Genomic DNA, 13,313 nt, shown 5'->3' with positions numbered 1-13,313 from the left:
GTGTCGTTTCGCACCACTGATGACTCGTACTGCAGAGAAATTTGCCCCCCAGGAGGAGCGTCGTCTGCCTGGGGGGCAAAAACTGGGTAGCTTTGCCAACTCCCCCTCCCCTTTCCCCTCTCTGACCCCATCCTTCCCCTCTCTGACCACACCCCCTCCCTTCTGACCCCGCCCCCGGTCCCGGCTGCACCGGTTTTGACCTCCAGCAGGTTCTTTGGAGCAGATCAGATCGATGAATCTGAATCTGGCTTCCTGCCTGAAGTGTCTGAAGGATTGTAATTTGCGTCATGGTGGTGCAGCCCCCCCCACCCCCACCCCCACCCCCTCCCCGAATCCCCTCAGATTGTATAAAACTTGTGAAACAGCACATCTTAGCAGCACAAAGTCTTTTTGTCTTACTCTCATCCGTCTCTTCGACGAGGTTTTTTCTCACTTTTTGGAAGAATTTTTGCCACATTTTTATCGTCTGTATTATTTATATGTGATTTTAGCACGGGGGGCTGGGTGGGGCGAGGGAGGGGGTGGGCGGGGGGGGGGGGGGGGGGGGTCAAACAGGGTGGGTGGGGTTGTTGTCACGTTTACATTTCCATGTGATGATTCTGTACTTCTGTGATTCCACACACAACAGACATATATACACACACACGCACACACACACACACACACACACAGACGCACACACACGCGACCTATTCATTCTGTTCTCGTCCTAACTGTTACATCCTGTCTGAAGTAACTCGACGCTGATTGAAGTTCAGGTTTTGTGGGTTTCGGTTGTGTGACGGTGCAGAAGAAAGCAGGTGAAGGCAGAAGTTTGGAGACTGGCCATTTTCAGTGTGTGTGTGTGTGTGTGAGTGTGTGTGTTTTCCCGGGGTGCTTGTGTGTTGGTAGGGTGGGCGTGTCCACAGTTTGTCTTCACTGCATCGCCACTTGGGACGTGATAAAACCTTGGAGGGTGTCTGTGATGTGAAGCAGGAGGACGCTGCCTTTTATTTGTGATCATCAGTGAAGCGGCGATCTTTCTGAACAGCTTGGATGTGAGCGGTGCTGCAGGTGGAGGATGGACTTCCTTCAGTTCTGCTCTTTCTGCTCTTCTTCTGCACCGAGGCAGACGTGCTTCATATGCAGCCTTTAAATACACTTCTGACCTGGCATGGTTTCCCTGCTGCTTTAGAAGCCTCTTCCTGAAGTTGCTTCTCGAAGGCTGTTTCCTGGAAGTGTGTGTGGAACAGGCTTGACGGAGGTTTGCGGCGGTTTGCTGTGTTTGTGTCGTCGGTTCAGTCTGTGTGAAGAAAACCAGAAAGGAGACGATTCTCTATCTGCCAGTAGAGACGGACGCAGGTCCTCCACAGGACTGAAGACGGTCAGAGTGGGTTCAATATGACCAGACACACACACACACACACACACACACACACACACACACACACACACACACACACACACACACACCCTCCATCACTCTGAGCCATAATTCTTTGCTCTTTTTCTTTTCACCAACAACATTGTCACTATTTTATTATCAACTTTAAATCTTTGAAACTTTTTCAATGTGAACTCATTTAATTAGAAAAGAAGAGGTGTGTTTTTTCTTTCTCTCTCCTTCCTGTCGGGTGTGTGTGAGCATCAGGTGAAGCTCTTCTCACTCTGTACAAAGATATACATATATGTGAAACAGTGGAGGAGCAGCCGGGAGAAGGAGGGGGTGGTGCAGGAGGAGGCGCAGTCCCAATGTCCTGAGCCTGCAGCTCCCTGCACACAGCTGCATGTACAAACACACACACACACACACACACACACATAAATATACAGCAAGGCTCATAAAAAAAATAAACCTCTGTTCAGGATATTCATACCTGATATGGGAGGTTTTTTTTTATTTAAGGCCTCTAAAGTTAAATTTTACAGATGAATATTTAAAATATTTAGTCTCATACAGAACAGCAGTACTGAGTGTGTGTCTGTGTGCGAGTGTGTGCGCATGCAGCTGAATGAGACGGGATCTGTTGCAGGGAGCCTCCTGTCAGGTGGGGGTCCCGGCTGCGTCCGGTTGGTATTTTTAAGGGTCTAGTTTTACAGTAACAGTATTCTATCATTTCATTGCCTGACAATGGATGTCTTGTCAGTGTTTTTAACCTCAGATAAAAGAAAAAAATAGTTTTTTGTGCACTTATTGACCATCGTGAGCTCTCTCTTCTTATTGGTGTGTAAGTGCATTGAGATCCCGCTGAGGGACCTGTGTATAGTCTTGCAGCATTGGTTATAACCTGAAGAAATAATGATGAAAACGAATGAATTCCTATTATTGAAGATAATCTTATAATACATTAAAAAAAAAAAGACAGTGAATCTAGTTGTTGTTTGTGGCATGGTTATGCATTCAATGGTCATAATTTATTGATGAAAAACAAGACAAAAAAATCTTTTCCACTGGCGCTGTTCTGCTGTTTTCTTTTCTTTTCCATCTTTCAGTGTGCAGTATTGCCGTTCCTGTTGCTAATGGTGTTGCTAAGCTAGCTTGCTTGCTCAGTTGTTTACCACCAGAGCAATATATTGTAGCAGTTTGACAAAACTCGAGGCGAGAGATCCACCCCTTCAATTCCCGGCATACAAGTGCATGAATCTATGATTGCAAGTCTTAAGTGATTCTATGATTATGGTGTTCTGTATTGTTTCTCCTAATAAAGCAGATTTGCAGATGTGGTGTAATGTATTGCTCTGGCCCCCATCCTCCTGCACGCACCTCTGCTCACATCCTCCTCCTCCTCCACCTCGCCTTCCTCACGATTGTCCCTCTGAGATAACTTATAAAGAAACAAACATTAGCTTGTATTATAAAAGCCAAGTCTTACTTATATTAAACAGTGAACCAGCAGTGACTCAGAGCACAAAGACAATAAAACTGTAATAGCATCTTTAAAAAGCTGCAGGTTTAAACAAGATTATGGCAGCTAAAGCTAAACTAAAGCAGACATGCTAGTATTTATTGAGACCTGTGCAATAAACAGTATTAACTTAAGCTAAAGCTGAATGAACCTTCAGGCGATAGTTTGACATTTGAAACTTTTTTCTGACTACTATTTGGTGCAGAAAACCGAGCTGACATATTTTCTCCACATTAACGTGAAAATAATGTATCTTGTATAAGTTGCGATCAAGCTGAAGGAGGATTGTCCTTCGCAGCTTCGTTTCGAGTTAACATTTGTGGTTTTCAGGTGAAATCCTGATTGCTCGAGACTCTTGACTTCATTTAGATGAGGCTAACAGCCACCAGCTCAGTCTGCAGAGAGCCAACATGAGCGCTAACCCGTGCTAACCAGGCTAAATACCTGTTCCGGGGCAGTATGAACGCTAGAGTAAATTCTAACGCTGATGGTGATAAGGGAGAGGATGTGAGCAGCTTGCTCTTCATTCGTTTCAGTCCCAACACCCCCCCCTCCCCTCCAAAATTGCCCCGCATCCTCTGTATCTGACCTTTGACCTCAGCTGGACACGGATCACGTGATCATTCCAGGATCCAGAGCGCTCGCCGCAGGATTCACCCCCGCACCGTGTCAGCGTGAACACATGAATCTGAGGGAGGGGGTCCCAGATGGGTCCATCAGGACCCGATCAAAACCCCCACCCCCTGATCCATGTGATGTGTCCGGTCGGACATGTTGGACGCGTCTTTGTTTTTTTTAATTTTCTGGTTTTATTTCTTTGGTTCCTCCACAGTACTTTGGACTTTTTGTACTTCACTCTGGTTATTTAATCTGAGTCACTCCTCCATTTTTGTACATATCTGTGCCAACAGCTTGGGCAGACAGTGGCTTTTTTATTTGTAAAGACATAAACTTGCTTGCATATATAAATAAAATGAAATAATACACTTGTGTACTTGTTAATAAGGGAAAACTCAGAGTTTGTGTCATTATTTCGCCTCAGCTCTCTTTTCCTTTATCAATGTGGTTCTAATTGTTTCAAGCAGGAGTGTTCAAAGTATGGAGCGGGCCCCCCTCTGGGGACGCTAAAGAGCTTCAGAATGAGAAACAGCAGCAGGAAAGTTCTGTTATGGAATTTTGAGAAGAAATCTGAATAAAAAGAAATGAGTGAAAGTGAAAGTTACAAAAAAAAGGGCATTTTAATACTGTGAAGTCAGTTTACAGAGACATGTAACCTGGAATAGTCGTATCTATTAACAACACAGGTAAATAAAGATGCCAAAACCCACTTGTTTTATCATTGCTGCATTTTTTTTAAAAGCAAATCTCTTAATAACAAGAACTGCCTATCACTGTCCAACAATAGAATGTGTTATTTACAAAAAAAAAAATTAAATGATTCATGTGAAGCAACTTTCTGTGCTCACATGTTCAGTCACAATGTTTTTGTATTTGATTGTATTTTCAACAAAAATGTATGAAATAATTGAAGCAGTAGATGCTTTTCAAATATTAGGAATATTATAAAAGCCACCTTGCATGGACATATTTTCCACACAACAGAGAAAAGTTCTTTAGCACAGTACCCAGTAAAGGTACAAGGTTACCTGTGTGCCGCCACGTGTCTGTGCAGTGGTTTTCTACAGCGCCCCCATGTGGACTCAACGTGAAGCTGGCTGTTTCGACCTAATCCACTGTTTGTTTGTTTTTTTCATTTCTGTTTCTCTGAGTTAAGTAATCTCAGGAAAGGTGCTTTTTTTAATCAGAACGCCCCCATATGGAGGCCGGCTATTAATGCAGTCCAATCATCCTGACACGCATGCACACAAACACATACACACACACACACACACACACACACACACACACACACACACACACACACACACACACACGAGCCTCCTCTCTCTTTTCTTGCTGTGGAATCTCTTCAGGATTTAACAGACAACATTTCGTACTATTTTCTCCACCATCATCTGCGTACATGCAGACACATGCCAAAACAGACACTGAGTGGACAGAAAAGAGGAGCTGAGTTCTCTCCACTATGTTTATGTTTATGTAGAAAAACACCAAGCCAGGCATCATTATTAAGTATAGGATGTTCTGAACCAACTCATGCCATTTTTTATGAGACAAAACATGCTATAAAAAACAAGGTAAATGAAATCTATTATCTTAACACTTGTGGTCTTTAAGGTTCTGGAAGGTTATATGAGTGTAACTGGTAAATTGCATTTAGGTGTGAATGTGAGAGTTGGACAGATTTAGGCATGTGTCCATCCCACAAAAACATCTGCTCTGTAATCTACGTGTTGGCTGAGGTTACATCAGACAATTAGAATTGATTACTACTGCGAACAGACTTAATAACAACTAAAACACTTTCTGACATGTGTGAGTGAAATGTTTCTGTATTTTCAGGCCAGAAAAGGTCCTTCCTGTTTTTTTTCAGGTTTCCGGTTTGATTGTGTTTCATTTGAGAGAAAAAAAAAAACTTCAAAGAAAACATTACATGTTTCTTTTTCTGAAAGTTGAATCTGTTTTTTCTCGTCTACAAAGTAAACCAATCAAATAATGCCGAGGTTCTCATAGATGACATCGTCATCATCATGGGCGGAGTTTATGGCGTTGGGGCTTGGGGACCGTCCTCTTTTGCAGACTTTAGCATAGAGGTGACTGAACGGGTCGGGCGTGGCTTGTTTTGCCGGCTCCTCGTTGTTGCTCATAGGATCGTCGTAGATTGGCTCTGCCGTTGGACGCCTTGCTGTTCCTTCAGTCGAGGACTCGGCAGGATTACTGCGGTTAGGACTGACCCTGTCGTATACCTCCGAGTACTCCGAGTCCATCGGTTCCCCCTGTAGGCCGAAAGGTGGAGGCTGGGCGGTGGGGAGGGAGGTGACGGCTGACCCCGGCGGTTTGAGTGGAAGCACGCTGGCTGGGTCGACGTACAGGGCCGTGGTCGGCTGGCGTTTTATAACCGACTGGATGCAGTCCGCCGGATCAGCGTATATGACATCCAAATGGGTATTCCGGCGACCCGCAGAGGGGCTGTCGTGTGTGGGGACTGATGGGAGGGGCATGAGGGTGATGGGTGCCGGCGCAGACTTCAGTGAATCTTTTGGAGTGTCTTCCATCACAGGCGAATTCCCATCTGGAGTCCCCAGCCTATTCTCCACCGGGACAGCAATGATGATGCCGTCGCCCTCTTGGGGGAGGGGCGATGAGGTTTTGCGTTTGATGAAGCTCTGAATCAAGGAGAAGATTTTCTCAGCCTGCGGTGTCTCAAAGGTGAAAGTTCCCGGTCCAGTTTCGCATCGTCGTCCAGCTTCAATGGTAAATGTTAGCTGGAAAAAAAAAAAAACCACCATAAATTGAAGATATTTAAAAATATAAATTTTCTCCATAGCTATCAGTGGAGGTTCCTTAAAGAGAACCAGATGCTTACTTTCAGGAGGCCTGTCAAAGAATAGATTAAAAACTATAAAGTAAAACGACTGTTCTTCTTGAATCACTTCTAATCAAATAAATCAGCAGAGACCAAACAGTCCTGATGTGGTCTCACAGTCAGCATGAAGATGTTCTGTTCATATTATTCTAGCCGCTTTAGTCCTGCAGTACCAGTTTGTACCAGCAGGTGGTGTATTTAGTTAGTCAGTTGAACGGTTGAAATATGCACATTTAGAATGAGACACCAGATTCCTGAAGACAGATTTAATTTCTAATGTCTCCAAGTTGTGTGTATCCGTAGTTCTGAGTGCCCAAAGAACAGAAGAAAAGATCACGTGAGGTGGAAAAACCAGAAAGTGCGTCCGAAACCGTGTGTACCTTATCTTTTCCGTATCGTCGCAGCAACTCGTATGGCCATTCCCTCACTATTTTCTTCTTCTGTGGTTCTCTAAGCTTTAGAACCTCCGGTCCTACCTCCAACCAGTACGCCCCCTGCAGGCCGCAGCGAGCCGCTGCCTCGGTTCTCTGGATCACTGTCCAAAAGTCGCCCACTGGGAAGAGGAAAGATACGATGCTGTCAGAGCTTCAGGTGTTCTTGCTCTGTAATGAGTTTGATTCTTGAGCAGAGGCAGAGCATGGGTCTCAGTACAGAGGAGGTGGAGCATTCTCAACAGGCCCTTGTGATAGTAATTTTACCATTCAAACAATACCTCATGCTACCATCAAACAACACACTAATTCACAAACTTGTTCTGAAGAACAAATACCCATACGCAAACACACACACACATACACACGCACACACACACACACACACACACACACACACACACACACACACACACACACACACACACAAACAAATGCAGCCTGACAGGTGTCAATCTCAGAGCGTCCGCTGTCCATGGTGCTGAAAACTCAGATTAAAAACTCACTGGCTAAATCTGTGCCATCTTTGATACAGCTTAAATATAAAATGAACACAGCTGGTCTAAAATTACACAATCTATTCAGATAGATATAGACACAGCTATCTAGTATATCTTTTGGAATTCAAATATATTAGAAAAAAAATAGACTCTGCGGCCTCTTATAGTTGAGAGCAACACAAGGCACATTTAAATAGGCAGGTGTTTAAGACCACAGCATTCTGATAAAGATAATATTTCTGAAGGTTTCACTGACTCACCAGTGGCTCCGATGTCAGGTTTTGGGTAGTACCGCTAGCGGCTAGCATAGTGTTTAGCATACTGCTGAACTTCCCTCCAAAGTTCAGAGTTCAGAGTTTAGATCAAGTGCAAAAGAAAAAACTTGTTTATGCCGCACAGCCAATCAGCGCTGGCTTACAGCTCTGATGCATTCATGGACAGTCGTAATGTAAGAATTGGCAAATTGGAGCCCACAATCATATGCGTATACCTTCTTGCACACACTGCACATTTTATTATAATAATTTATTTACGAGTAAATGTGAACACATCACATGAAACGGGGCCCTATGACCTTGTAGGCCCTGGGGCGACCGCCCCCTTGCCCCCACTCTGGCTCCGCTACAGGTCTTGAGCTTGTGGCTGAGAGTCAAACAAACTCAAATAAAACTACAATAATACAGGCTGTGTCTGCTGCCCCCAAGTGGGGACAAACAGGTACAAATGTGATTTATTAATGAGTTTATTGAATATTTTTTTCCCAACCTTAAAACTCAAGGGGATGCTCAATGGCAGGCACACACACACACACACACACACACACACACACACACACACACACACACACACACACACACACACACACACACTTCAATGATGTACCTCGGTCTGAGGAGGCGTAGATCTGGTTCTCCTCCATGTGGAGCTGGTTGGAGGAGCTGTGTCCTCCTTTCTGAAACAGGGGAAAACATGGTACATTGTACACATGGTAAATAAGTACTATGGCTGTTTCCAAAAAAATGCAATTTCTGTGGCTCCAAGCATCGCTGTCATGTAATCGGTCACCCAAAACATGACAAAAGTTTTTGGTTTTCCTTTGAAAGCACTGTGGTGTAAATGGGGCCTCAGTGGTTTGTGTGGTTTGCGTTCGATTCCCACCTGAAATGTGCAGTGACACAGTTTTTCCACCCAGAGCGCTGAATCCTTTTTTTCAGCCGCGAACACCAGAGTGTGCTCCTGCATCTCCACACAGAACGCAGACATGTTCTCCTGCAGACGAGAACAACCTGAGCAGGAGGAGCAGCAGGAGGAGCAGGAGCAGCAGGGTGGCTGCTTCTCCTCTTCAGACTGACCTCTGGGCAGGCCTCAGCGTGAGGAGGCAGTCTGAGAACGCTCAGCAGCTCCGACAGACGGACCACCTTCACTTTCTTCTCCCCATGAGGCCTCCTGGTGCCGTGATCACCTCCTGCTGCACCTCCTCCTGTTGGACAGGCGCAAAGCCAATTTCAACAAAGTAACACTGCTGATGAATGTGCAACACAGTTAGAAACATTTGACACCAGAATGGTCAGAACACAAATGTATAAATGCTGAGTTAGCTGTCTTCCAGGTGCACAATGTTCCTTTTTTTTAAAAACTTAACTTTCTGTTTTAACAATTTGAGAATATTGGTAGCACTTTACTTGAAGCCCCCCTGTATAACACATTATAAGTACATTAAAGCACTGTATAACTATAGTTATAAACACTCATAAATGATCACAATGCTTTATAACATCAGAACCTAACCCTAACCCTAATCCTATGCTGTATAGCTGTGATCATTTAGGAGTGTTTATAACTACTTATAATGTGCTATGCCGGGTGCTTCAAGTAAAGTGTTACCAGAATATTCATTGTTTCTCTGTGGTTGTTGGCATGTTTGGCATCTCAGCACATTTATATCTGGTATTATTTGATCTGTTGCAACACGTTTCACTAATGGAATGAGCAATTCTAACTGTCAGTTTATGATGTGAAAATATCAATGTTTCCTATTCATAAACTATAAACAGAGAATACTCCGTTAGCAAATCCTTTCGCTTGTTTTTTATCTGAGATATTATTCAAGATATTGTCTTTTAATATAAATGTATCATGATATGGAGATACTAAGACATTCACAGAGCATGTCTTAAAACATGTTGTCCAGCTGCAGTTCCTTCACTGTGTTTACTGACTGTGTCAGTAAATAAAATAATAACTCCAATTCATATTTAATGCTTCACTTCAGGCCGCTACTCTCAGCCACGCTGTATCAACATAAGTGATGCTAATGCTAGCTCAACTGGCTAACAGCAGCAGTGTCATCACCCCTCAGTCACAACCTGTCAATCAGTCTGCCAATCACTGACAGGAGCATGCCTTCCTGATGTGTGATAACAGGGCTAATCACTGCTCCACTGTGCCAGCCTTTGTATCGCTGTCAGCACTGGTGGGATTTAGGTTATGGGAGCGCGGAGTGCAGCGGATGTGTTTGCTCACACACCCTCAGGAAAAACACTGGTCTGAACTCTGCACATGATGCTCCCCCAACACAGGAGCGACTCATGTTCACTGGAGATTAAAGATTAATGATTAAGAATAAATGCTGCATGATACGTGTGCATGTGCGGTTCACACAGGCAATTCAGTTTGATTTCTTTATTTATGAAGCACCAAGAACAACGAAGTTGTTGGGTGTCTGTAAAAGAGTCTGTGGACGAAATATAAATAGAATTGCAACATACTGAAAAGGCTTTTAATTGAATTTGGTTTTAAAAGTAACCACCAGGGGGCGACATCCTCACAGTAAATACCAACACTTCCACCTGAACCTGTTTTCAGTTGTGATGCGCGCGCGCGCGCGCGTCGATTGTTTACTGAAACTGAGCTGTAATCTGTTGATCTGTATAATCTGCACTCTGTAATCTGTAATATTCACCGAGTCATTCTTATCTCACATTGAATTATTTCAGAAGTAACTAAAGTCCTCACATCTATTCCTGCAGCTCAGATCATTTTTATTAAATCCTCCTCCTGCTCTCTTCTTCTCCTTCTGCCACATCCCTCCCATCTCCTCCTCTCCTCCTGTTTTCATCCCATCTCCCCCTCATCATTATAATCTCTCCTCCTCTTCCTCCCCACTTTATCTCCTCTTTTCTCCTCTCCTCATCCTCCCCATCACCTCTCCTCCTCCTCCACCTTCCTCCTCCTCCTCCTCCTCCTCACTTCCTCACCTCCTCGTCCTGTCTTTGTCCCTGCACTTCAGAAAGTCTTCATGTCACTTTTTGTCGCGTGGATTATTCATGACCTCCGCTCTGTGTTGGATGTTCACTCAGCGTGCGGCACGTGAGAGCGGAGCAGAGGCAGTGCATCATGGAGCCGTCGACCTTATGTAACAGCGTGTTCGTGCTCCCGTGCTGATCGTGACACACATCCAGGTCCGCTCCTCCTCCCAGCAGCCACCAGGGGGCAGTTTGTCCCTGATGCTCTGTGACACCGCACGACGAACCTCCCCCCACTCTGCTGCTGGCCTCGTACTGCGCGCGTGCGTGTGTGTGTGTGTTTCAACAAAAAGGTCACAAACTAACTCGAGCTGACAAAAAAGCAACTCAGCCTGACAGGAACCCGAAAACAAAAAACAAAAACACAACAAAGAAGACAAAGACCAACACCAAATGAAGGAAATGTTTAGAAACCAACAAAAACAATTAAAAAATAATGGAGAATTTCAAGAACCCAGAAATGATGAAATAATAAAGTAAATTAAAAAAAAAAACATGTATTGTGACATTCTGAACTCTATCATGGTTTTGGGGGTTTTGTGTGTGTGTGTGTTTATTGTAGTTTTATGCTCTATCTATAGCCCACTCGGCTTTGTTTCACTTAAAATATTTGGAATACCCAACAAAGAGCAATGGAGGGAATCATGGCGTTGAATGAGAAAATTCTAAAATGTGTTTCCACTGACAGCATTCAGAGGTTGACTGAGGTTTGAGTCTTACTGAACATGTGGATGAATCTGTACCAAACACATGCTGGAGCTGTTTAGCCCCACATCAGGACATGTTCTGAAGTTGAGTACCTCCAAAGTATTGAATCTCCAGCCGGCCGACTCCACTGCTGCTGGCAGGAAACACAGACAACAGGACGGGCTTCCACTTCTGGGAGAGAGAGGAGACAGAGTCGGCAGCAGGAATCCACCATCTGTGAGTAACTCTGAAGACCGTTGTCAGTTAGCACTTCTGATAATGCTTGTGAAGACCAACGTGTGTGAGATAACCATCGTCTGAATGCTTCTGAAAACCATCGCCTGAAAACGTTTCTGAAAACTATCGTCTGTAAATGCTTCTGTAAATCGTCTGTGAAAACCATAACGAGAAAAAAATTCAGAACAACATAATCTATGAACTCTTCTAAAAACTATCATCTGTGAACACTTCTGAAAATCATAATCTGAATGTTTTTCAAAACTATCATCTGAGAACGTTTTTGAAAGCCATTGCCTTTGAAGGTTTGTGAAAACCATCATCTGTTCACGCTTCTGTAGACCATTGTCTGTGAACGTTTTTCAAAACCATCGCCTGAACGCTTCTGAAAGTCATCATCCGTGATCACTTCTGAAAACCATCATCTGTGAACACTTCTGAAAGCTGTCATCTATGAACTCTTATGAAAATCATTGTCTGTGAATATCTGTGATCATTTTTAGGGGGCACTTCAGAAAACCATTGTCTGCTAATGTTTTTGAAAACCACCATCTGTGAATCCTTCTGAAAACCATTGTCTGTCAACACTTATGAAAACTATCATCTTTAAACACTTCAGAAAATCACCATCTCTTAATGCTTCTGAAAACCACCATGTGTGAATGTTTTTGAAAACCATTGTCTGTCAACGCGTCTGTAAACCATCATCTCTGAACGTTTTTCAAAACTATCGTCTGAGAGCGTTTCTGAAAGCCATCGCCTGTTCACACGTCTGTAAACCACTGTCTGTGAACATTTTTCAAAACATCGTCTGTGACCACTTTTGAAAGTCATCGTCCGCGAGCGCTTCTGAAAACCACTGTCTGTGAACACTTCTTCGCGCTGTCATCCTTGTGATTCTTTCTGATCTGAAGTTGAAAAGCCTTCCTCTTGAGCTGCATAATAAATTTCACAAACTGCCTGCTGACCTTCACACAACATTTACTGCTTTTTGCTGCTAATGCAGAACTCCTCTGGAACCTGCTGCAGTTTGTAAATACAGTCACATGTTCGCCCAGGTGATTTGGTCTTTAGCATGTGAAACTGAATCTGTGATTATTAATCTATTTTCATGTGTTTTTCCTGACACCCGCTGACACACGCACACACGCGCACACACACCTCTATGTGAGTGACTGCAGGAATGCGTCGCTGTGTTTCGACTTGTTCATTCAGATTCCTGCTCTCAGTGTTTCAGTAAAGATATTTTCCCTCAGAGCAGCAGAAACAGTTTGAAACAAGGAGCAAAGAGCTGGAAGCAGCAGAGCTGTGGGAGTCCAAAGACTGAAGCTTCTCTGTGCCGCTGTCCATCAGCAGCATCAGTAATCTTCCACTCTCTGCGTCAAAGAGTCCACCTGACAGCTGCAAAGCAAGGCGGCGAATGGCTACTCACTTTTCCAGGTTTGTGTGACTGCAGGAAAACCTTCCCGGTCTTGATGTGAGAGTCCATGTCTGAAGGAGGAACTGCTCACAGCTCCTGTCAGCTTCTTCAGGTTCACAACGTCTGTGAGAGGAACGGGCGGGGCGTGTCTGAAACATGAGCCTCACCTGGTACACACACACACACACACACACACACACACACATACACACACACACACATTTGTACAGCATTACTCATGCGGCCCTCCTGTTGACATAACGTTGTACTTTCACCATTACAGTTAACCAAACCTTGGACTGAAACAGTGAGTGAACCGTCAGAAACATCCAGAATCTGAGGAGGGCACACATTCAAAATA

At 44.1% G+C, this 13,313-nt stretch overlaps 1 protein-coding gene across 2 annotated transcripts in view; it reads right to left on the bottom strand.

Moving 5' to 3' along the window:
* LOC115391086 (docking protein 1-like) overlaps window positions 1-13,067 on the bottom strand; it is a 14,729-nt gene extending 1,662 nt beyond the window's left edge. Inside the window, exons 1-7 of one of the 2 annotated variants that reach the window (XR_003931721.1) lie at window positions 12,965-13,067; window positions 11,409-11,487; window positions 8,656-8,783; window positions 8,462-8,572; window positions 8,186-8,255; window positions 6,753-6,925; window positions 4,762-6,271 (exon numbers count right to left, since the gene is read on the bottom strand). Coding sequence is in view for 1 of the 2 variants with exons in the window: in XM_030095190.1 (XP_029951050.1) it covers window positions 5,495-6,271; window positions 6,753-6,925; window positions 8,186-8,255; window positions 8,462-8,572; window positions 8,656-8,783; window positions 11,409-11,487; window positions 12,965-13,021 (1,395 nt within the window). In the remaining variant the exon portion in view is untranslated. Of the gene's footprint in view, window positions 1-4,110; window positions 6,272-6,752; window positions 6,926-8,185; window positions 8,256-8,461; window positions 8,573-8,655; window positions 8,784-11,408; window positions 11,488-12,964 lie in introns of those variants that run through there. The other variant, XM_030095190.1, reaches the window with a different exon arrangement.
* Window positions 13,068-13,313: the final 246 nt, after the last annotated feature.

Source organism: Salarias fasciatus, chromosome 6, assembly GCF_902148845.1.
Source record: "Salarias fasciatus chromosome 6, fSalaFa1.1, whole genome shotgun sequence".
NCBI lineage: Eukaryota > Metazoa > Chordata > Actinopteri > Blenniiformes > Blenniidae > Salarias > Salarias fasciatus.
Note: the sequence above shows the minus strand (reverse complement) of the source record. Positions and strands in the feature narration are given on the sequence as shown.